Here is a 21,566-nt window from a genome sequence, read left to right as displayed (position 1 = left end):
AGTTTTTAGTGATGTAAAGTTTTTTAAAAAAATTTTGATAATTTTTTGAGATTTTTCATTTTCTCTTTCTCTTTTTTTTTTGTTCTCTTCTCCTTCCTCCTCTAGCCAGTCATTGGGTGGTGGCTCGCGACTAGAGGCGGCGGGAGGCAAGGGTGGCGGTGGATGGCAGTGGGTAGCAGTGAATGGCAGTGGTGGGCGGCGAGGCTCCAGCAATCCGTTAGAAGAGGAAGAAGAAGAAAAAGACTTATTCTAGGAATTCATCTCGAGAACAAAAAGTTATCTTTTTTTTTTTTTACTTTTTGTTTATGTTCGAAATTTATTCTCTAGCCACTTTTCTATAACGAGGAATAGAAAAATTAACTGACATTACCAAATGAATTTCTATTCTTTTTCCTATTTTGAGGAACAAAAGAATCTGAACGTCTGTTTGAAAAATCCTCTAACTTCATCTTAAGCCTAGATTTGCTATTGTCAAGAATATCATTTTCTGTACAACCACCCTGGTAAATCCTCAACATTGATCCCTATGCCCGAATTAATCTAACATTATTAAAGATCGTAATTGAAAATTGTATTAATTATTGACTATATTTGAACAACAAGAGACATGCTGGAAGGAGATTCTTAGGCTATGGCGACACTCGCAACTGATCGATTTAAGAAGCAAATCTTTCCTTGGTACCGAAGAACTAAAGCATCAGCTACATTTCCTTGCTTTCACTTCCTCCTTCTCCTCCTAACCTGATGACTGGAACCCTCGCAAGCCCTCTGATCCCCACGACGGCGCCAGCCTGCCTAAATACTCACTCCCCGGTTCAATTCAAGCCTCAGAAGAAGAGAATTGTGAATGCAGGAAAAGATGAAAAGAAAGATTAACCAAATAAATCAAGAAATTTACCTCGTTTTCATGTGGAAAGAGCAGGGGCTCTTTATAGTGACGAGTGAGGGAGATGATCATAGGGACCGAGCGCCAAGTGCGAGAGAGATGAAACTATCAAGAAATTTTCGCAACTCCATCATGTATGATGGAATCGCCCAAGATTTGACCTTTCGAACTCTAAGGTCATCACGAGTCGGAAGGTTGAGCAGGTGACTAAATAGAGAGAAATGAAGAGTAATCTTAAGAAGCATGAAGACCTAAGACTCATCTTAATTATTAATCACCCTGAGGGAGATGAAATGATGAAAAGTCACTCAAGCCCTAAATTTTATTTTAGGGCAGCAAGTTTTGCAGTCTGATTCATTCCGGTTCTATTTAAGAAATCGAGATCGGTTCTTGGGAGTCCAAATTTTGGGAACTAGAACCGGACCAATTTCGTTGGAACTACCCACAACCAGATGGCTCCGTTTGGTTTGGTCCGGTTCTTGAGTTGGATGGGGATCAATGCCCACCCCTTACCAAAAAGAACAAATTGATATGCTCGTGTTACATTTACCCCTAACTGATTTAAATAAGTATATCCATATCACGTTTAACCCAAATTAATTTTTGTATCACAAAAAATTTCAAACCGATACAACTGTGTCAACTTTACCACAAATTAGTAGATATGTATTATATTTACCCAAATATTGAAATTTTTTTCTAACATGAATATTAGTTTGTGATTTTTGTGACACAAAAAATAGTTTGAGGTAAATGTGACACGAGTGTATCAGTTTCTAGATTTTTGTGATTACGAAAATTAGTTTGGGATAAATGTTGTATGAATATACCAGTTTGTGCTTTTGGTGATATTAATTAAAAAATACAATTATTGGACATGCTTTTAAGAAATAGAGTGAAGGGAGCTCGACACATTCTGAAAGACGAGATGATTAGGTTGACTGATTACCATTTGGAAAAGTGAGGAAAAAACAGAATTGAGTTGAGCATTTGTCAATAGTTTGCCCTTTTTCGTTCACCGACTTGTGTTGAGTTATTGGAGACGAATCCTAATCATGTGAATGACCCAGCAAAAGGCTAAGCATATCAAGTAGAGCTTAGGATGAGACTATGAATAAAAATCCATTTTTTATTGCAGTATTGATATATGATACCTATTGTTATTTGATATGTAATTTCATTTCAATAAATGATGTAGAGCCAGAGAGAGAGAGAGAGAGAGAGAGATAACAAACAGTGGAATCTTACCAAATATCAGATAACAAGTAATTGTATTAGTATCCAGAATTCAGTATGATATTCTGAAGAATTATTCTTCGTAATGTAATGAACAAAAACAATAGTTCCTGACAACATCTTCCTAATGGTTTTCAAACCAATTCCGAGCCTGGAGATAGTTGACCAGTTTGTTGTCCACTTGGAAAGCCTTGGTGAGGACATCGACATTGATTGGCGGCTTGGATCCAAAGACTGTATTCGCGATTGTTATGAGTCCCGGGTTCTGGCTGCTCAAGAAAGCAAAAGCCAGTGCATTTGTTTGTCCAATATTCAGCTGGAAGTGAATGAGGCCTTCCCGAAACACGAAAACATCTCCTTTGGTCAGGACTTTGGTAAAGAGGGTGTTGTTTAATTGGTTAGATGTAACGAAACCGACGTGGAGTGTACCCTCCACGACCAATAGCATCTCCGTGCCACGAGGATGAATGTGGGGAGGGTTCAGACCGTAGGGAGCAAAATCAAGGCGAGCCGTGGCGATGCCCAGTGTGTTGAGTCCTGGGAATTGGTCGACGAAAGCAGTCGTGACTTTGGATCCAAGCGGATTCGATGTGCTCCCGGGGTATCTGAACTTTGTGAAGGAGAAATCATCTGCTATGACGAGCTTTGGGTCCTTGCAGAACTTCCCATTCACAAACACCGCAGAGTTGGGGTCGTTGACAGCCACACAGAAGTCCTGAAGAGGACTCGGGTCGGAGGCAAAGGCATGGCATGATGCCAAAGCCAAGAGGACAAATGTCAGAAGGAACTTCATCATGGAAAAATTTCTGAGCTTGGTTTAGCCTGTCTAGGAAATTCTGTTTCGTTGAGGATAGATGGGAATTGCTGAATGTGCAGCAACTCCATTTATAGTAGTTAGTCATTGGACTCGGTCCCAGTCAATTGGCCTGCAGGAATTGTTCAAAAAAAAAAAAACAATATTGGCCTGCAGGAAGCAGCTGAAGCCAGGAACGTTGCCAAGTCCACAACAATCGTTTATTCTTCCTTGTTGCTGGTGAATCGTTCTGCCACCTCGATGACCTCATGTTTCTACCTTGCTTGTAGAAATAAACGCCTTCTCGTCGAGAATTAGTCGTTCGATCTTTTGACGTGAAGGATTCCCCCTTTATTTTTCATCTTTTTAATATTCTCGGATTTTATAGTCTATAATGGATGCATCGGGCTAGTTCAACTTTAGATGCTACGTTCGAATTTTTAGAGCGTGGATAATCAGACATAGAAAACTGAGGGAACTGATGATTTATGGATGTTCTCTTTATGTGTGAACACCCTGCATGTTTTGTATAAGAAAGTAAACATGATATCTTGGAAAGTCTTCTCCTGGTGGAGGACGGAGATGCATGTGAAATCCCCGCTTCCTGCATCTTTTTTAATTGACAGATTGATGTCATCATATGATGCACTTAGAGAAGAATGGGCCCCTCGCTCAATCCAGATGAACTTGAATCTGCGCAGCACATCAAAACAGTAAAGAAGAAAACCGAATATTTAAATAGGATTGAAGAAGTCCACGTCCATGTCAGATACCACGCCTTTTCTTATCTGGGAAAGAGGATGGGTCAGAGTAAGGGGCTTTTTGTTGGAGCAGTTCGATCAATTCATCTCCGGGAGTAAAATATTAACCAGCGCGTAGGAGACTTGGTATAGATCCGGCAAGGGTCGCTTACCCGAGAAAGTTTTGGACTGGGTCAACACCACCATCATTTATAAGAAGGGATAATGTCTCCATGCAAGACATCTCGCTCCTATCTCAAGCAAACCCAAGAAGAGAAGACATTGAAGCCCCAGCTCTCCGGTGCGCAACCACAGTGAAGTGTCTTCCAATTAGCCTTCTCATCTTGGCTCTGGCAACCGCCACCGCTTTTGCCTATGACCCGAGTCCTCTTCAGGACTTCTGCGTGGCCATCAACGATCCCAAAGGTTGGAGATCTGCTACAGCGTCGCTTGCGTATTTCTGTTCTTATGCTCCAAAAAGAGTTTCTGCTTAAATAAGCCAAATAACATGAATTTTGTTTCTTATGCAGTATTTGTGAATGGAAAGTTTTGCAAGGACCCAAAACAAGTTACAGCAGAAGATTTCCTCTTTAAAGGGTTCAGATATCCAGGGAATACTGCAAACCCACTCGGATCGAAAGTCACCCCCGCTTTTGTGGACCAATTTCCAGGAATCAACACTCTTGGTATTTCCATGGCTCGTATTGACTTCGCTCCAGGTGGCCTGAATCCTCCCCACACTCACCCTCGTGGGACCGAAATTCTGGTCGTGGCTGAAGGCACATTGCTTGTCGGCTTTGTCACATCCAACCAATTGAACAACACCTTCTTCACCAAAGTCTTGTACAAAGGGGATGTGTTTGTGTTCCCAATCGGTCTCATCCACTTCCAGCTGAACATCGGAAAGACGCCCGCACTGGCCTTCGCCGCTCTGAGTAGCCAAAACCCGGGAGTCATTACCATTGCTAATGCAGTGTTCGGATCGAAGCCGCCCATTTCGGCTGATGTTCTCACCAAGGCCTTCCAAGTGGATAAGAAGGTGGTTGACTACCTTCAGGCACAGTTTTGGTATGACAATTAAGCGGATACATGGACCTCCAAGACATCGGATTACCTCCATATTCTCCATACTTGATTGCTTAGACTGACAATTGCCTCCCAGTAAAATAATTGCTCTCGATGTAACTGATGATGAATGTTTGAAGTATTAAAATATCATTCTTTGTGATAAATATGAGTCGACATGCATAGGTTCTTGCTTATTTTATTTCTTCTTTCACTTCCAATAGATTGTGAGGTGGCACTTTCTCCCAGGAAGTTTGTATACGGGAGTTGGTGTCGCCTGATGTCTCCATTTGCATGGGTTGCGATGTAATTGTGGGCAATTAACAAATAAAAAATGAAAAGAAAAGAAGGAGTAATGTTATAGGTACTAAAACTTTACTAAAAACTTACCGATCGACATGAAAGCCTATGTGGCACGCACCATGTCATCAAATACATCCGGAATCACCAGTAAAATTAAGGGTTGTAAAAAGGAAAACAAACACATAGAAATTAAGAGATCATTCAAAGTAAATTTAGTTTCACATATCGTTTTCCTTTTTTCTCAAAGTTGCAATAAATTTTTGGTCGACTATTATCTCATATTGTTAGTGAAATATGCACGACAATTCCCGAGGCTCTTCATGTCTGTTGAATGCAAGCACACCAAGGGAAGGAAATGAATTCCTTGAATGGCCATAAAGGTGATTGATGCACACCATGCCCTATTGAACATAATATTGCCAACGATGACGAATTTCTCATAAGCCTTTTTCCTAGGATTTGCTGGTAAATTGTATAAAGGAAAATGATGGTCTATGAGGTGTATATTCAGAATTTCAAATGAAATGATTTTGATTATTGATTTAATTAGATCAAACATTCCATATATTTCGCGAAAAGAAAAATATTTTACTAAGAGTGATCGCTTGTATTGCATATAAAAATGAACAAATGAAAAATATTTTCATTATTCAAGAAAAAATTGAGACATAAATTATTGTTGATAATTAAAACATTTTTACTGACTAATTATTTCAATCGACACAACAAATCGTTTTTAGGAAAATGTATTTTTCAAATTATCCATTTTCCGTAAAACAAATGAAGTCTAAGTAATCACGGAATTACTAATTAGTAATAGTGTTGACAAGGGGGTAAATTAGAGAGTGCATTAATTTCAGCCCATTGATGGCCCATTAATTAGTTATGAAAAGGTCCCAACGAAATTGAAAAATAACATTAGAAAAATCAGGAATTTATTGGGGATGAGCTTGTCAAGAATGGATCTATGGCAACCATTAGGGGTTGCCTAAGTGGTCGCCCTTCTCATATGGGAAGGGAGAGGTGGGGATGGGGACATGTGATTTCAAGTGTGGGGTTGACTCCCACACTTTGTAGAGAAGCAAAGCAAAAGTCTAAGAGTAATTTGAGAGTTAGAGCAAGATAGATAAAAAAAGAAAAAAAAAAGAAAAAGAAAAAGAAATGAGATCCATGGCTTAATCTTAGCCCATCACCTCGCTTTTCTTCTTAATCAAAACGAGAGAAAAATCAAAATTATTTTGGCGATACTTCGAATTTCTTTCCTTTATGCATGTGAGTAATTGATCTTTTCATGTTTTTTTCTTGCATGAACTCGACTGATGGAAGCCATTGTATCGAAAATTCTTACATCGTTTGAGTTATCTCCGCTTCTATTGCCCATTTTAATTTATACGGAATGTATTATATTGGTCATTAAAGCTTGCTTAATTCAATATTGCATCGAATAGAAGGTCCAAACAAACCCAAAATTAGCCCTCCAAATATGTGTAATCATTTTGCAAAAAAAGTCTTAACGTTAAAAAAAAATTATTTATGTCCTTTAGCAGAGAAGATTCAAATTGCTAATTTACTACTCATATTAATGTAAAATTATAGGAAAAGAACATTAGGGGTGCATTTGGTAACATTTCTATTAGGGTTAATACCCTGAAAAACTCCAAACTGGTTCAGCTGTGACAAATTTACCCCAAACTATTTTTTTGATCACCAAAAACCCCAAACTGGTACACTTGTAACAAATTTACCCTCTATTAGTTTTCGTTAAATTTTACTGCAAAATATATTAAGTTAAATGACACGTGACAGTTGATTGGTATACCAATTTAGGATTTTATGCTCCGTTTGTCACAGTTTACAATTTTTGTGAATTGTTCCACAACTGCTATAATTGAATGCCCCTCCTTTGACCAATCCTCCTTCCCAGGTAAGAAAAAGCGTGTTATCTGATATGGAAGTGGACTCCTTCAATAATTTAAATCTTCTGTTTCCTTCGTTACCGTTTTGGTTTCCTGCGGATATCCAAAGTTCAGCTAAATTGAGCGGGGGCCAATTCTTCTCTACAGCTAATTGAGCGGAGGTCAATTCCTCTCTACAGCTAAGTGCATCGTATGAGCATTTGACCTGTTACTAGAAAATGACATAAGAACAAGTGTGTTCACATGCATCTCCATCCTCCGCCATGAAAATAGTTGCCAAGCTGCCGTTTAACTTCCGATAGATTTCATGTTTACTTTCTGATCTAAACATGCAGGAGTTCACCAATAGAAAGAATATCCGCAAATAATTGGTCAGTTTTCTTTGTCTGATTACCTGTGCTCTAAAATTCCAACGTGGCATCTCAAATTGAACTAGACTTAACCCTTTTGTGTTTCAAAATATGTCAAACTCACTTCACTTAGGGATAAAGACATCACGGATGTCATAACTTTCAATTGATCACTTGGGTGTCAACATGTTTTACAAATGTTCATCTACTTACTAGATATCCGATGTGGCATAGCACTTGTGGTGCATGTCTTTAAAAAGTTATGGCATTTAAGCAATCAATTGAAAAGTTATATACTACTCAAGAAAATTGAAAAAAAAAGTTAAGAGCACTTATGTGAGTTTTGTCGATAAGTTATGGTACTTAAGTGATTGAAAAGAAAGTTATGATACTCAAGTTAGTATCATCGAAAGTTATGGCATTTATGGTATCCTTTGCTCGCCACTTGACTCTATTTATTTAATCATATCTAGTAAAATTATCCTTTTTCTTTTTTTGGTTGAATTAGGAACGCCTAAATTTAGAGTGACTAACACAGTCACATCACTATAATATTTTTTATAAAAAATTTCAGAAAATCACCATTTAAAAATCATTTATTCCTTTATGAAATTATTGGCACATTACCCACCGGTGGGCAGCTGAGTTGGTTCGACTTTAGGCACTTCATCGCAGAGGTCCTAGGGTATAAACTCCGCAACTGCTAACATGTCTTAAGTGGGGGGCCATAGTGGTGAGGTCTTATGTTAGCTTTTCCCTAGGTATTGACGCTTGGTCTGAGGTGCACTGCGCACTGTATGGGCCGTGGGCTGGCGATTAGCGTAAGCGAAAGTCGGGCCCGACGGATCCTTGGTCACAAAAAAAATTATTGGCACATTTTACAATCTACTAGCTGCTTCAAAATTTTCTAATAATAGAATTTTAGAGAGAATGGCACTAGAAGTGCCATAATTTTCATAAGGCTCTTACTTTAATACCAAAACTTTTTGATGGAGCATTTCAGTGCCACTTTGGTAGAAAAATAATCACTTAATTGCTAACTTTGATTTAGTATAATAGATATCCAACATGGCGATATTAAAATAAGAAAAAAATCGATTGACATGGCTTGCTAAAAATCCAACAAGGCAAAGCTCACTTAAAAATGATCACTTAAGTACCTTTTTGTTAAAAGTGATTACTTATGATTTTTTTAACTTTTAAAAAGTGATTTGTCGGTTTCACTTTCTTAAACATGATTGGACCACTTGGTTTACAACATTCATTTTGTACAAACTTGAAAAAATACAAAAACAATCACTTCGTCAACAATGGCTTAGATTTAGATTGAACAACATTGCATTCAAAATAAGGATGTTCTTACATCAACATAAAGTTCCAACAAGTCAAAACTTCCCTTACTAAAAGCAGAGAAACCAGCAAAAAAACAAGTCAAAAACCCTTCCTCAACTTACTTTTTGTTCCCGAGAATAAAAATAAATAAAGTCATTTTAGAAAAACAAGCTTAACATAACCCAATGCTCATCTTTACACAATTCACATAAGGTTTGCTCTCTTGACCCAATCCAAGTCCCCATTTTTTGGAATAAAAAAATTTAATAATTTAGGAAAAAATTAGTAATTAGATTTTGAGTAGGTATACTAGATTTTAATGTTATTTATAGCTTAGAATCAATTTAGTATTAAAAATGTGAAAATATTTTGATGAAAATTGTATTCAAATTTGAATTTGCTTTTAGGACCTTACAATATGGTTTTTTGAATGTTGTTTTTTTTTAGACAATGCTAGGTTGCAAAAGCTTAGGAGATGCATGACAACCATTATGTTCTAGAAATAGTTTCTGGAACAGAAATAGATTTTTTTATTTCTATTTCTAAAAGAGTTTCTAAGCAAAAATAACTGTTTGATAATGACACAAAATTTCTACTTTAGAAATAGAAATTCGTTTAATAATGACACAAAATTTCTTCATTTCGGACGGCGGTGGATCGGCGATCAGCAGGGATGGACGGCCGGTGGCGGCCGATGGGCGGTGGCGATTGTCGGTTGACCGGCTACAGCAGGCGGGCGATGGCGGCAGCGAGCGACCAATGGACGGTGGTTAGTGGCGATGAATGAAGGATCGATTGACGAACGATGAGAAGAATTTATATTTCTGATTTCTATTCCAGAAATAGAGAAGTAGAAAATTTTAGCTTCTGATTTCTCTTTTCCAAACCTATTTCGGAATAGAAATCTATTCCGAAATAGAAAAACTGAATAGGTTTATTAAACAGATTTCTTTTCCGGAAACAGGTTTAGAATAGAAAACTATTTCCAACAGAAATTTTAGTTATCAGCACTCCCTTAGTGACTTCAAGCAACAATTGCTCTTTTTCTCAAAAGATCTACACACCTATTTTTCTTAATATTTAGGGTGCATTTGGGAAAGCTTTTGGGAAAAGCTTTTAAGGAAATGCAAAAGCCTTTGGTCTAAGGGTGCGTTTGGATGGGCATTTAGAAAGCCCATCCAAGCCCCAAAGCCCCTTCACCCTAAATAGGGGTGTTTGGCAAAGATTCCCTAGGGGCTTTCAAGTGAAAGTTTACCCTTGGGAATGCTTTGAGGCTTCCATTTAATGAAAATTTTATTTCCTATTCTATCCCCAAATTTTTTTGAAAACCCACCATTGCCCCTGCATTTATTTATTTTTAAAATGAAAAAGGGGCAGCCCTTCGCCGGACCGGCGAAGGGCGACGGTCGCCGACAAGCCGATCTGGCGCCCGCGCCATCGGGCCGAGGTCGCCGACCTCGGGCGACCTCCGACGAGGGTCGCGTGACCCAGCCGTGGGCCGCCGGAGGTTGCCCAACCTCGGGCGACCCAGCCCAGGGTCCGCCGGAGGTCGCCCGACCTCGGGCGACTGGGGTCGCCGACCCAGGCCGCGAGACCCAGGCGGAGGTCGAGCGACCTCCGTCGGCCCTCGGCTGGGTCGCGCGACCCTCGCCGAGGGTCGCCCAAGGGTCGCGCGACGGCGAGGGCCGCCTGCGCCGCGAGACCCGGCGGCGGTCACCCGGGTCTCGCGCCCCTAGGTCGAGCGACCCCGGTCGCCCGAGGTCGGGCGACCTCCGGCGGCCCTCGGCCGGGTCGCGCGACCCTCGCCGAGGGTCGCCCGAGGTCGAGCGACCTCCGGCGGCCCCTCGGCTAGGTCGGGCGACCTCGGCCCGACGGCCGCCGGCGCCAGATCCGGCTCGCCGGCGGCGCAGCCCTTCGCCGGTCCGCGAAGGGTTTAGCTGAAATTTAAAAAAAAAAAAAAAGAAAAAAAAAAAAGAAAATATATATATATATATATATATATATATATATATATATATATATATATGCAATACCCATCAAAGCCCCTTGCAAAAGTTTTTTTTACCAAACGCACATTTAACTCAAAGTCCATTTGCAAAATTTTTTTACCAAACACAATTGCATTTTCCCCAAGTAGCTTTGGGCTTTCAGCATTTGCATTGGACTCAAAGTCCATTGCAAATGCCGAACCAAACGCAGCCTAAAGGGTTTTGATGAAATGCAAAAATTGTTTGGTAAGTTATAATTGAAAAGCGCCTTGAGAAGCAACTTTGGGGAAATGCTGTTTGGTAAACACATATTTGAGAAGTCTTTTAGCGTGACCAATTTAAGTTTTTTATTTTTATTTTTTTAAATTGAAAACAAAAATAATGACTTTTTTTTTATATATTTTTGCACTGAGATGTATATATAAAATAGATATATTAACGAATTCAATGATTTTTTTCTTTTTAGAAATTCAATGAATTTATTATTAAAATAATGACTTTATATATAAATATATATATATATATATTTGCATTGAGATGTATATATAAAAGAGATATATTAACAAATTCAATGACTTGTTTTATATATATATATATATATTTGCACTAGGATGTATATATAAAAGAGATATATTAATAAATTCAATGACTTTATCTATATATATATATTTGCACTAAGATGTATATATAAAAGAGATATATTAACAAAAGTAATGACTTATATGTATATATATATATATATATATATATATATATATTTGCACCGAGATGTATATATAAAAGAGATATATTAACAAATTCATAAGTTAAAAAAAATACATCAAAGTTGACTTTTTCTCAATTAAAAGAAAGAGTAATTTCATTATAATAAACATGATTACATATGCATTGAAGAAAGAAATAGGTTTTTATTGAAAATTACAAACATTCTTAAGTATTTACTAAACTCATTGCTATTTGATCACGTAAACACGCCATATCAGAAGATAAATTGTCATTTGAAGTACCGGCCCCCTCATTTGTATTATCAAGGTCGATTGAATATCCATAATTGTGATTCAAATTTGCTCTTGCAAAATGTCTATCATTGGCGGCGTTCTGTCGTATATAATTATGCATAGTGATTGCTGCTATAACAAGTTTTACTTGCTTTTCAAATGGAAAACTTGGCATATGCTTTAGAATCTTCCACTTCTTCTTCAAGATACCAAAAGCTCGCTCAATTTCCGATCACAACGAGGAATGAGCACGATTAAATATGCTTTTTCTTTGATGAACTCGCCATCTTCCAATAAAATAAACACGAACACATTTGAAAAATGAAAACAAATGAGATTAACTACGACCTAATTCCCTATAGATGAATGAACGCATATTTATATAGATAGAACTATGCATAGCATAGAAAAATATTGCTTGACAGTCTAAGATTTTACTTCCATACCAAACACCCCAGCATAAGAAGCCAAGGAGATAGAGAGAGGTAGTGGCAGATAGAGTGAGAACTGAGAACACAGAGGAAAAGATGAGCTAATCTTTCTATTTCTTGTTTCTTTTTCTTTAAGCTTTTGGGGGACTTTTCACTAGATGGTGAAAAAGGGTTGAGAGCAAAAAGCTTAAAAGGGGATATTTACTTCGTGTGCTCTATTTCCATGTCTATGTGATCTCTCTCTCCTTTGCGGTCAACCCCATATTTGATATTAGGATGAAGCCTTGACTTAAGCATTGTGCAAGTGCTTCTTTTGAGCCATGGCCAGAATTGAACTTGGCTCAAACCGGGAAGCAAATATCACTTGTTTTTGGTCCAAAGATCAAATTATTACTACTAATGTTTCAACTTTGTCTGTTATAATTTCAAATCATGAATTTCAGAAGGAACTAGAGCAAAACATCCATTATAATTGAAGCAAAATGTTGCTATTTTTGTTGAGTTGATGTATCCATCACATACACATGATATCTATGGTATACACATGTTCTGAGGTAGTTTGAAAGGGAGGTTAATGCTGATAACCAATATTTTTTTTTTTTTTTTTGGGATCATCCGAAAAGTGGGTTGGGGTTATTTTCTTGTGTTATAAGTTCTTTTTTTTTTCTTTTGGTTTTCTTTTTGTTTGCACCTGCTACGAAGCGTGGGTTCTAATTATAAAGAGAGATCTAATTCTTAAAAAAAAAAAAATACTCAACTTTAGATCTAATTCTAATTTTACCCTATACTTCATTACTAAAATTGTGATTTAATAATCCGTAAGATAAACGATAATGAGACTTAAAATAACTATATTACTAAATTTGATTTTGAGATAGACTTGTGCATAACAACTACTCACAACAAACAACTATTCATAACAGCTACTCACAACAAACAACAAATAGCTACTCATAACAGCTACTCACAACAAACAACAAACGGCTACTCATAACAGCTACTCACAACAAACAACAAACAGCTATTCACAACAAATTTGATTTAAAGTTACTATGGGTTCTATCTCCCAAGTCCTCTAAAAAAGTTTCTATTACTCAAGCATCGATATATATACTCATCAAGCATGGCATCAAAAGTATCATTCACGAAATCACCACACACTTAACAATCACAACCAGAAAAAGCATAATAAGAAAGAATCGAATCAAAGGAACCTGGATTTAGGGCGAGACGAGCACGTTCTCAACGAAGAGGGAGGCGAACATGAGAGAGCCGAGCAACTTGATTTAGCGAAACCAGAGGCACAGTGAAACCAAAGGCGTATTCCACAAGAGCGTAATGAGAAGATGGCTTTTGGGTTGTATGTGGGAGCTTGGTTTGATGACGATTGATGAGCGAAGACGGAAGATGACCAAGCGGAGCAATAAAGAGCAGCGACACCAAAGGCATAGCGAAACCAGAGGCGTATTCCACAGAGCAGAGACACTAAAGGCGTGGCGTAGCAAAACCAGAGGCGTATTCCACAGAGCAGCGACACCAAAGGCACGGTGCAGCGAAACCAAAGGAGTATTCCACAGAGCAGCGACACCAAAGGCGCAGCGCATCGAAACCAGAGGCGTATTCCACAAAGCAACGACACTAAAGGTGCGGCGTAGCAAAACCAAAGGCGTATTCCACAGAGCAACGACACCAAAGGCGCGGCGCAGCGAAACCAAAGATGTATTCCACAGAGCAACGACACCAAAGGCGTGGCGCAATGAAATCAGAGGCACATTCCACAGAGCAACGACACCAAAGGCACGGCGCAGCGAAACCAAAGGCGTATTCCACAGAGTAGTGACACTAAAGCCGCAGCGAAATCAGAGGCGCAGAGAAACTAGAGGCGTATTCCATAGGAGCGTAACAAGAAGATGACTTTTGGGTTGTATGGGGGAGCTCGATTTGATGATGATTCTTGGTGCGTGCTCATGGATTTGAGAGAGAAGAAGAAGAAGACGAGAACTTGCGGGTGGGTCAGGCTCGTGGATTTGAGAGAAAAGAAGACGATAACTTGTGGGTGGGTCAGGAAGGGAAGAGGAAAGCGTCTGCAGATCTAGGGTTTTCAACTAAAGGGTTAAACTTGGAGTTTCGTTACGTTATAAGGGCAACAATGGCAATCGAACAAAATTCATTAATGGGGACAATCGGCTTACCGAGAATGCTGAAATGCCCAAGGCAAGCTTTCAGCTTTCACAAGGCTGACTTTCAGCTAAGGGTGTTTACAAAACAAATTGCCAAACACTCATTTTTAGCCCAAAGGGTTTTGGGAGCCTAAAGTGGCTTGGAAATGCCACATCCAAACGCACCCTTAGAGATTTGCTATCAAGCTCCTCATATTGTGAGTTATAAACGAATGAGACTTTCTATTGCCATTTTCAACCCCACACTTGAAATCAGATGTCTCCGCCCTTAGCCCCCTTGAGAAGGTGGACAAATTGAATTCCTCACTTCTCTCTTTCCATGTGAGAAGGGTGACCACTGAGGCAACCCCTAATGGTAGCCATAGGTCTCATCTTGACAAGCTCATCCCCAACAAATTCCCTATTTTTCTAATTTTATTTTTCAATTTTGTTGGGACCTTTTCATAACTAATTAATGGGCTGCCATTGAGCTGAAATTAATGTGCTTTCTAATTTACCCTCCTTTGTCAACACTATTACTAATTAGTAATTCAATGATTACTTAGGCTTCATTTTGTCGCAACCTCACCTCGAGTACACTACCTAGGGTTTGGCCAATGGATTAGAATTCTCCCAAGCTCATACCAATTCGCGACTTAGGTTGAAGTTCTTAATATGCAATTGATTTTTAATTAGGAGTCGCTATTAATATATTTTTTTGTGGGTCGATTATAAACCCAAGTAAAGTAACGGGAGATTTACTTTACTACTTTACTCCTACGAATCGGAGATTATTAGTTCGGGTTACGCTAGATTTCTCTAACGCCCTTTCGATACATTTATCTTTTAGTTCGAAAAAAAATGTTTTGCAGGCAACTTGAGTTGATTTTAATTTACTTCCCTAACATGTGAGATGATCATACGGGTCTGTAAACCACCAATTTAACACTTAAATAAAGCAATAAATAAATTATGGGACTTACCTTATAGCAACGAAAGAATCTACAATGTTATATTAGATGTCATATCTATGATTTCTAATTAACATGCAATTATTCAATTCTTTTCAGGATTTTCTCTTATTTAAATGAAACTTAGTCCACGTGGAATGCAATGCAATGACACACCAAAATGCCTAACTAAAATGACATGTAACATGTAACCTATCATGCAAATTGTATGTCACATGACATTTATTAAATGACCTAATATAGTGATAGGAAAAAAAATAATGCAACTATTCTAACATTTACACATTCAGATAGCGTGCAATGGATGACCTAATTCTACATAACATGTGCATGATAATTTTTATGTTTTTTCTTATCTTTAATTAAATTTCGAAATTAAAAGTGCTCAATAATTAAAAATTCAATTTAAATTAATGAAAGGAAAAACTAACATCCTAAATTAATGTTTTTTGGGATTTTTATTTTAAAAATTGAAATAAATAAATTTTCTATTCTAAACATGCAAAATAACCCTAAAACAAGTAATATTCTAACGTGAACCTAATCTAACTCAAATATATATTTTTTGGGTTTTCTTTTTATGAAAAAAAAATCAATTCAAACAACACGATAGCAAATTAGGCAAGTTATGATTGATATCCATCTAATAAGTTAACGAATCATATCTCTCGCATGAGATCATATTAGCTAATTTTTATAAAATCGCGAATTGTATCTCGAGCGTGAGATCGGATTGGCAATTTTTCCATGTGATTGCGAGTCATATTTCGGACGTGAAATTGGACTGTTAATCATATGCACGTTATGAAATTAGGGAATAATCCTTAATTTAAAAGACTACTCGAGGTCGCAAATATCATAGCATATCGGGAATTTTCAATCATATGTATCAAGGAATACTTCAAATAAAGAAACAAAATATTTGAAAATAAAATAAAAAAATCTACCTAATTTGAATTTTGGCTTCCAAACGAGGCTTAGCAAACGGTGGCTTGTGACCCACGATGGAGGTTCGGCGTGACGGCACGAGGATGGGTTGTTGTGGTGGTGGGCAGCTGAGGGTGGTGGGTCACCGTTGGTTGGAGCTCCGGTGAAGGGGTAGCAGGTTGCTGGGCATTGAGGACAGGCGGAGGCACGGCAGTAGGGGCGAGCGTCGGTGATGGGCATGGCAGCAGGGATGAGCGTCAACGACGAGCGCGGCAGCGTGGCGACGGCGACGGAGGCGAGCTACTTTGGCGGTTGGCAGCGGCGGCGACCAGTAGCGTCGCCGGTCGCTATAGGGGCGCAGAGGCGGGAGACGTGGCGATCGACTCAAGCTACTGGCGTCGGGCAAAGGAACAATAGCGGTGTCGCGGCTAGGGGCGGAAGCACGACAAGGTCGGTTTGCTGGAGTGGCGGGGATGCTCACGGCTTTGCTGGCGGAATGGCAGTGGCAAGCAGAAACAAGGGCTGGCGGCACAAAGGACAACAGGCGGAGATGCGGCAGGGACTCAGTTGCACTCAACCAAGGAGACTTGGAGGGGCAATGGCCGACAGCAGCGATGGCGCAGGGGTGCGGTGGCACGGCGTTGTGGCTGGGTTGTGGGCAGAAAGCGGGCGAAGCAGCTGCATGAGGAAGAAGACGTTGTTCCTCTTTTTTTTTTTTTTTCTTTTGTTTCATCTCTCTCTGCTATACTTACTGCCCCCACCTTCAGCTAACCTTGACTTTTCCTTCCTAAAGAAAAAAACTCTCCCTTTTCTTTTGTGTTGCTCCTTTGACCCAAAAGAAACGAAGAAAGCCCAGCCCGCACCGGACCGCCCTTTTTACCCCCTCTAGCGACCATTTTATGGGTGAGTGGACTAGGGCTTTATTTCCTTCTTCAAATCAACATCCACGAAGTTCACCTACCAAATGCAATGTCCTCCACTGATTTTATCACATATTGCTAAAGATTCAAGATTGCAATGAGATTTTTTTCAAATTTCAAATTTCTATTTCTCACAAGATAATTTTCGGTCATAAAAAAGGGCTCGGGATAATTTGCTCTTCATGGGCTTAGTCCAACTCACAAATTAAAGCTCTAAACCATCAAGTCGAACCCATCCGTCGCCAGTCCAATGCAAATAAAAAAAATGCTCCTAAAACTATATGCTATGCAACTTAATTCTTTAAAAATTAATCCATAATTTTTAATGCAATAAATAAATAATTGGGTCGCCAAAATTTAGGTGTGAACACATTTGTTTTACGGAAAATGGATAATTTGAAAAATATATTTTCCTAAAAACGATTCGTTGTGTCGATTGAAATAATTAGTCAATAAAAAATGCTTTAATTATCAACAATTATTTATGTCTCAATTTTTTCTTGAATAATGAAAATATTTTTTTTATTTGTTCGTTTTTATATGCAATACAAGCGATCACTATTAGTAAAATATTTTCTTTATGCGAAATATACGAAATCTTTGATCTAATTAAATCAATAATCAAAATCATTTCATTTGAAATTCTGAACATACACCTCATAGACCATCATTTTCCTTTATACAATTTACCGGCAAATCCTAGGAAAAGGCTTATGAGAAATTCGTCATCGTTGGTGACATTATGTTCAATAGGGCATGGTGTGCATCGATCACCTTTATGATCATTCAAGGAATTGATTTCCTTCCTTGGTGTGCTTGCATTCAACAGACATGAAGAGCCTCGGGAATTGTCGTGCATATTTCACTGACAATATTAGATAATAGTCGACCAAAAATTTGCTGCAACTTTGAGAAGAAAGGAAAACGATATGTGAAACTAAATTTACTTTGAATGATCTCTTAATTTCTATGTGTTTGTTTTCCTTTTTACAACCCTTAATTTTACTGGTGATTCCATTTGTATTTGATGACATGGTGCGTGCCACATAGGCTTTCATGTCGATCGGTAAGTTTTTAGTAAAGTTTTAGTACTTATAACATTACTCCTTCTTTTCTGTTCATTTTTTATTTGTTAATTGCCCACAATTACATCGCAACCCATGCAAATGGAGACATCAGGCGACACCAACTCCCGTATACAAACTTCCTTGGGAGAAAGTGCCACCTCACAATCTATTGGAAGTGAAAGAAGAAATAAAATAAGCAAGAACCTATGCATGTCTGACTCATATTTATCACAAAGAATGATATTTTAATACTTCAAACATTCATCATCAGTTACATCGAGAGCAATTATTTTACTGGGAGGCAATTGTCAGTCTAAGCAATCAAGTATGGAGAATATGGAGGTAATCCGATGTCTTGGAGGTCCATGTATCCGCTTAATTGTCATACCAAAACTGTGCCTGAAGGTAGTCAACCACCTTCTTATCCACTTGGAAGGCCTTGGTGAGAACATCAGCCGAAATGGGCGGCTTCGATCCGAACACTGCATTAGCAATGGTAATGACTCCCGGGTTTTGGCTACTCAGAGCGGCGAAGGCCAGTGCGGGCGTCTTTCCGATGTTCAGCTGGAAGTGGATGAGACCGATTGGGAACACAAACACATCCCCTTTGTACAAGACTTTGGTGAAGAAGGTGTTGTTCAATTGGTTGGATGTGACAAAGCCGACAAGCAATGTGCCCTCAGCCACGACCAGAATTTCGGTCCCACGAGGGTGAGTGTGGGGAGGATTCAGGCCACCTGGAGCGAAGTCAATACGAGCCATGGAAATACCAAGAGTGTTGATTCCTGGAAATTGGTCCACAAAAGCGGGGTGACTTTCGATCCGAGTGGGTTTGCAGTATTCCCTGGATATCTGAACCCTTTAAAGAGGAAATCTTCTGCTGTAACTTGTTTTGGGTCCTTGCAAAACTTTCCATTCACAAATACTGCATAAGAAACAAAATTCATGTTATTTGGCTTATTTAAGCAGAAACTCTTTTTGGAGCATAAGAACAGAAATACGCAAGCGACGCTGTAGCAGATCTCCAACCTTTGGGATCGTTGATGGCCACGCAGAAGTCCTGAAGAGGACTCGGGTCATAGGCAAAAGCGGTGGCGGTTGCCAGAGCCAAGATGAGAAGGCTAATTGGAAGAAACTTCATTGTGGTTGCGCACCGGAGAGCTGGGGCTTCAATGTCTTCTCTTCTTGGGTTTGCTTGAGATAGGAGCGAGATGTCTTGCATGGAGACATTATCCCTTCTTATAAATGATGGTGGTGTTGACCCAGTCCAAAACTTTCTCGGTAAGCGACCCTTGCCGGATCTATACCAAGTCTCCTACGCGCTGGTTAATATTTTACTCCCGGAGATGAATTGATCCGAACTGCTCCAACAAAAGCCCCTTACTCTGACCCATCCTCTTTCCCAGATAAGAAAAGGCGTGGTATCTGACATGGACGTGGACTTCTTCAATCCTATTTAAATATTCGGTTTTCTTCTTTACTGTTTTGATGTGCTGCGCAGATTCAAGTTCATCTGGATTGAGCGAGGGCCCATTCTTCTCTAAGTGCATCATATGATGACATCAATCTGTCAATTAAAAAAGATGCAGGAAGCGGGGATTTCACATGCATCTCCGTCCTCCACCAGGAGAAGACTTTCCAAGATATCATGTTTACTTTCTTATACAAAACATGCAGGGTGTTCACACATAAAGAGAACATCCATAAATCATCAGTTCCCTCAGTTTTCTATGTCTGATTATCCACGCTCTAAAAATTCGAACGTAGCATCTAAAGTTGAACTAGCCCGATGCATCCATTATAGACTATAAAATCCGAGAATATTAAAAAGATGAAAAATAAAGGGGAATCCTTCACGTCAAAAGATCGAAGGACTAATTCTCGACGAGAAGGCGTTTATTTCTACAAGCAAGGTAGAAACATGAGGTCATCGAGGTGGCAGAACGATTCACCAGCAACAAGGAAGAATAAACGATTGTTGTGGACTTGGCAACGTTCCTGGCTTCAGCTGCTTCCTGCAGGCCAATATTGTTTTTTTTTTTTTTTTCAACAATTCCTGCAGGCCAATTGACTGGGACCGAGTCCAATGACTAACTACTATAAATGGAGTTGCTGCACATTCAGCAATTCCCATCTATCCTCAACGAAACAGAATTTCCTAGACAGGCTAAACCAAGCTCAGAAATTTTTCCATGATGAAGTTCCTTCTGACATTTGTCCTCTTGGCTTTGGCATCATGCCATGGCTTTGCCTCCGACCCGAGTCCTCTTCAGGACTTCTGTGTGGCTGTCAACGACCCCAACTCTGCGGTGTTTGTGAATGGGAAGTTCTGCAAGGACCCAAAGCTCGTCATAGCAGATGATTTCTCCTTCACAAAGTTCAGATACCCCGGGAGCACATCGAATCCGCTTGGATCCAAAGTCACGACTGCTTTCGTCGACCAATTCCCAGGACTCAACACACTGGGCATCGCCACGGCTCGCCTTGATTTTGCTCCCTACGGTCTGAACCTCCCCACATTCATCCTCGTGGCACGGAGATGCTATTGGTCGTGGAGGGTACACTCCACGTCGGTTTCGTTACATCCAACCAATTAAACAACACCCTCTTTACCAAAGTCCTGACCAAAGGAGATGTTTTCGTGTTTCCGCAAGGCCTCATTCACTTCCAGCTGAATATTGGACAAACAAATGCACTGGCTTTTGCTTTCTTGAGCAGCCAGAACCCGGGACTCATAACGATCGCGAATACAGTCTTTGGATCCAAGCCGCCAATCAATGTCGATGTCCTCACAAAGGCTTTCCAAGTGGACAACAAACTGATCAACTATCTCCAGGCACAGAACTGGTTTGAAAACCATTAGGAAGATGTTGTCAGGAACTATTGTTTTTGTTCATTACATTACGAAGAATAATTCTTCAGAATATCATACTGAATTCTGGATACTAATACAATTACTTGTTATCTGATATTTGGTAAGATTCCACTGTTTGTTATCTCTCTCTCTCTCTCTCTCTCTCTCTCTCTCTCTCTCTCTCTCTCTCTCTCTCTCTCTCTCTGGCTCTACATCATTTATTGAAATGAAATTACATATCAAATAACAATAGGTATCATATATCAATACTGCAATAAAAAATGGATTTTTATTCATAGTCTCATCCTAAGCTCTACTTGATATGCTTAGCCTTTTGCTGGGTCATTCACATGATTAGGATTCGTCTCCAATAACTCAACACAAGTCGGTGAACGAAAAAGGGCAAACTATTGACAAATGCTCAACTCAATTCTGTTTTTTCCTCACTTTTCCAAATGGTGACCAGTCAACCTAATCATCTCGTCTTTCAGAATGTGTCGAGCTCCCTTCACTCTATTTCTTAAAGCATGTCCAATAATTATATATATTTTTAATTAATATCACTAAAAAGCACAAACTAGTATATTCATGCAACATTTATCCCAAACTAATTTTCGTAATCACAAAAAT

The 21,566-nt window shown here is 39.2% G+C and overlaps 4 protein-coding genes across 4 annotated transcripts; 2 read left to right on the top strand and 2 right to left on the bottom strand.

Moving 5' to 3' along the window:
* Positions 1-2,231: 2,231 nt before the first annotated feature.
* On the bottom strand, positions 2,232-2,962 carry LOC120295566 (germin-like protein subfamily 1 member 13). The gene has a single exon (XM_039316796.1). It carries the CDS (start codon positions 2,916-2,918, stop codon positions 2,247-2,249), a length of 672 nt encoding a protein of 223 aa, XP_039172730.1. The 5' UTR covers positions 2,919-2,962; the 3' UTR covers positions 2,232-2,246.
* A 926-nt stretch (positions 2,963-3,888) lies between these two features.
* LOC120296129 (germin-like protein subfamily 1 member 16) lies at positions 3,889-4,884 on the top strand. The gene is made up of 2 exons (XM_039317793.1): positions 3,889-4,081; positions 4,186-4,884. Exons 1-2 carry the CDS (start codon positions 3,889-3,891, stop codon positions 4,734-4,736), a joined length of 744 nt encoding a protein of 247 aa, XP_039173727.1. The 3' UTR covers positions 4,737-4,884.
* Positions 4,885-18,275: 13,391 nt separating this feature from the next.
* LOC120296339 (germin-like protein subfamily 1 member 7) lies at positions 18,276-19,277 on the bottom strand. The gene is given in 3 exon segments (XM_039318194.1): positions 18,276-18,885; positions 18,888-19,007; positions 19,112-19,277. Coding segments are annotated over 3 exon segments (660 nt in total). The 5' UTR covers positions 19,224-19,277; the 3' UTR covers positions 18,276-18,457.
* Positions 19,278-20,230: 953 nt separating this feature from the next.
* LOC104453484 (germin-like protein subfamily 1 member 17) lies at positions 20,231-21,030 on the top strand. The gene is given in 2 exon segments (XM_010068042.3): positions 20,231-20,584; positions 20,587-21,030. Coding segments are annotated over 2 exon segments (669 nt in total). The 5' UTR covers positions 20,231-20,274; the 3' UTR covers positions 20,946-21,030.
* The last annotated feature ends 536 nt before the right edge of the window (positions 21,031-21,566 follow it).

The sequence above is a fragment of the Eucalyptus grandis genome, chromosome 7 (genome assembly GCF_016545825.1).
Source record: "Eucalyptus grandis isolate ANBG69807.140 chromosome 7, ASM1654582v1, whole genome shotgun sequence".
Classification (NCBI taxonomy): Eukaryota; Viridiplantae; Streptophyta; class Magnoliopsida; order Myrtales; family Myrtaceae; genus Eucalyptus; species Eucalyptus grandis.
This window is presented reverse-complemented; position numbering and strand designations above follow the sequence as displayed.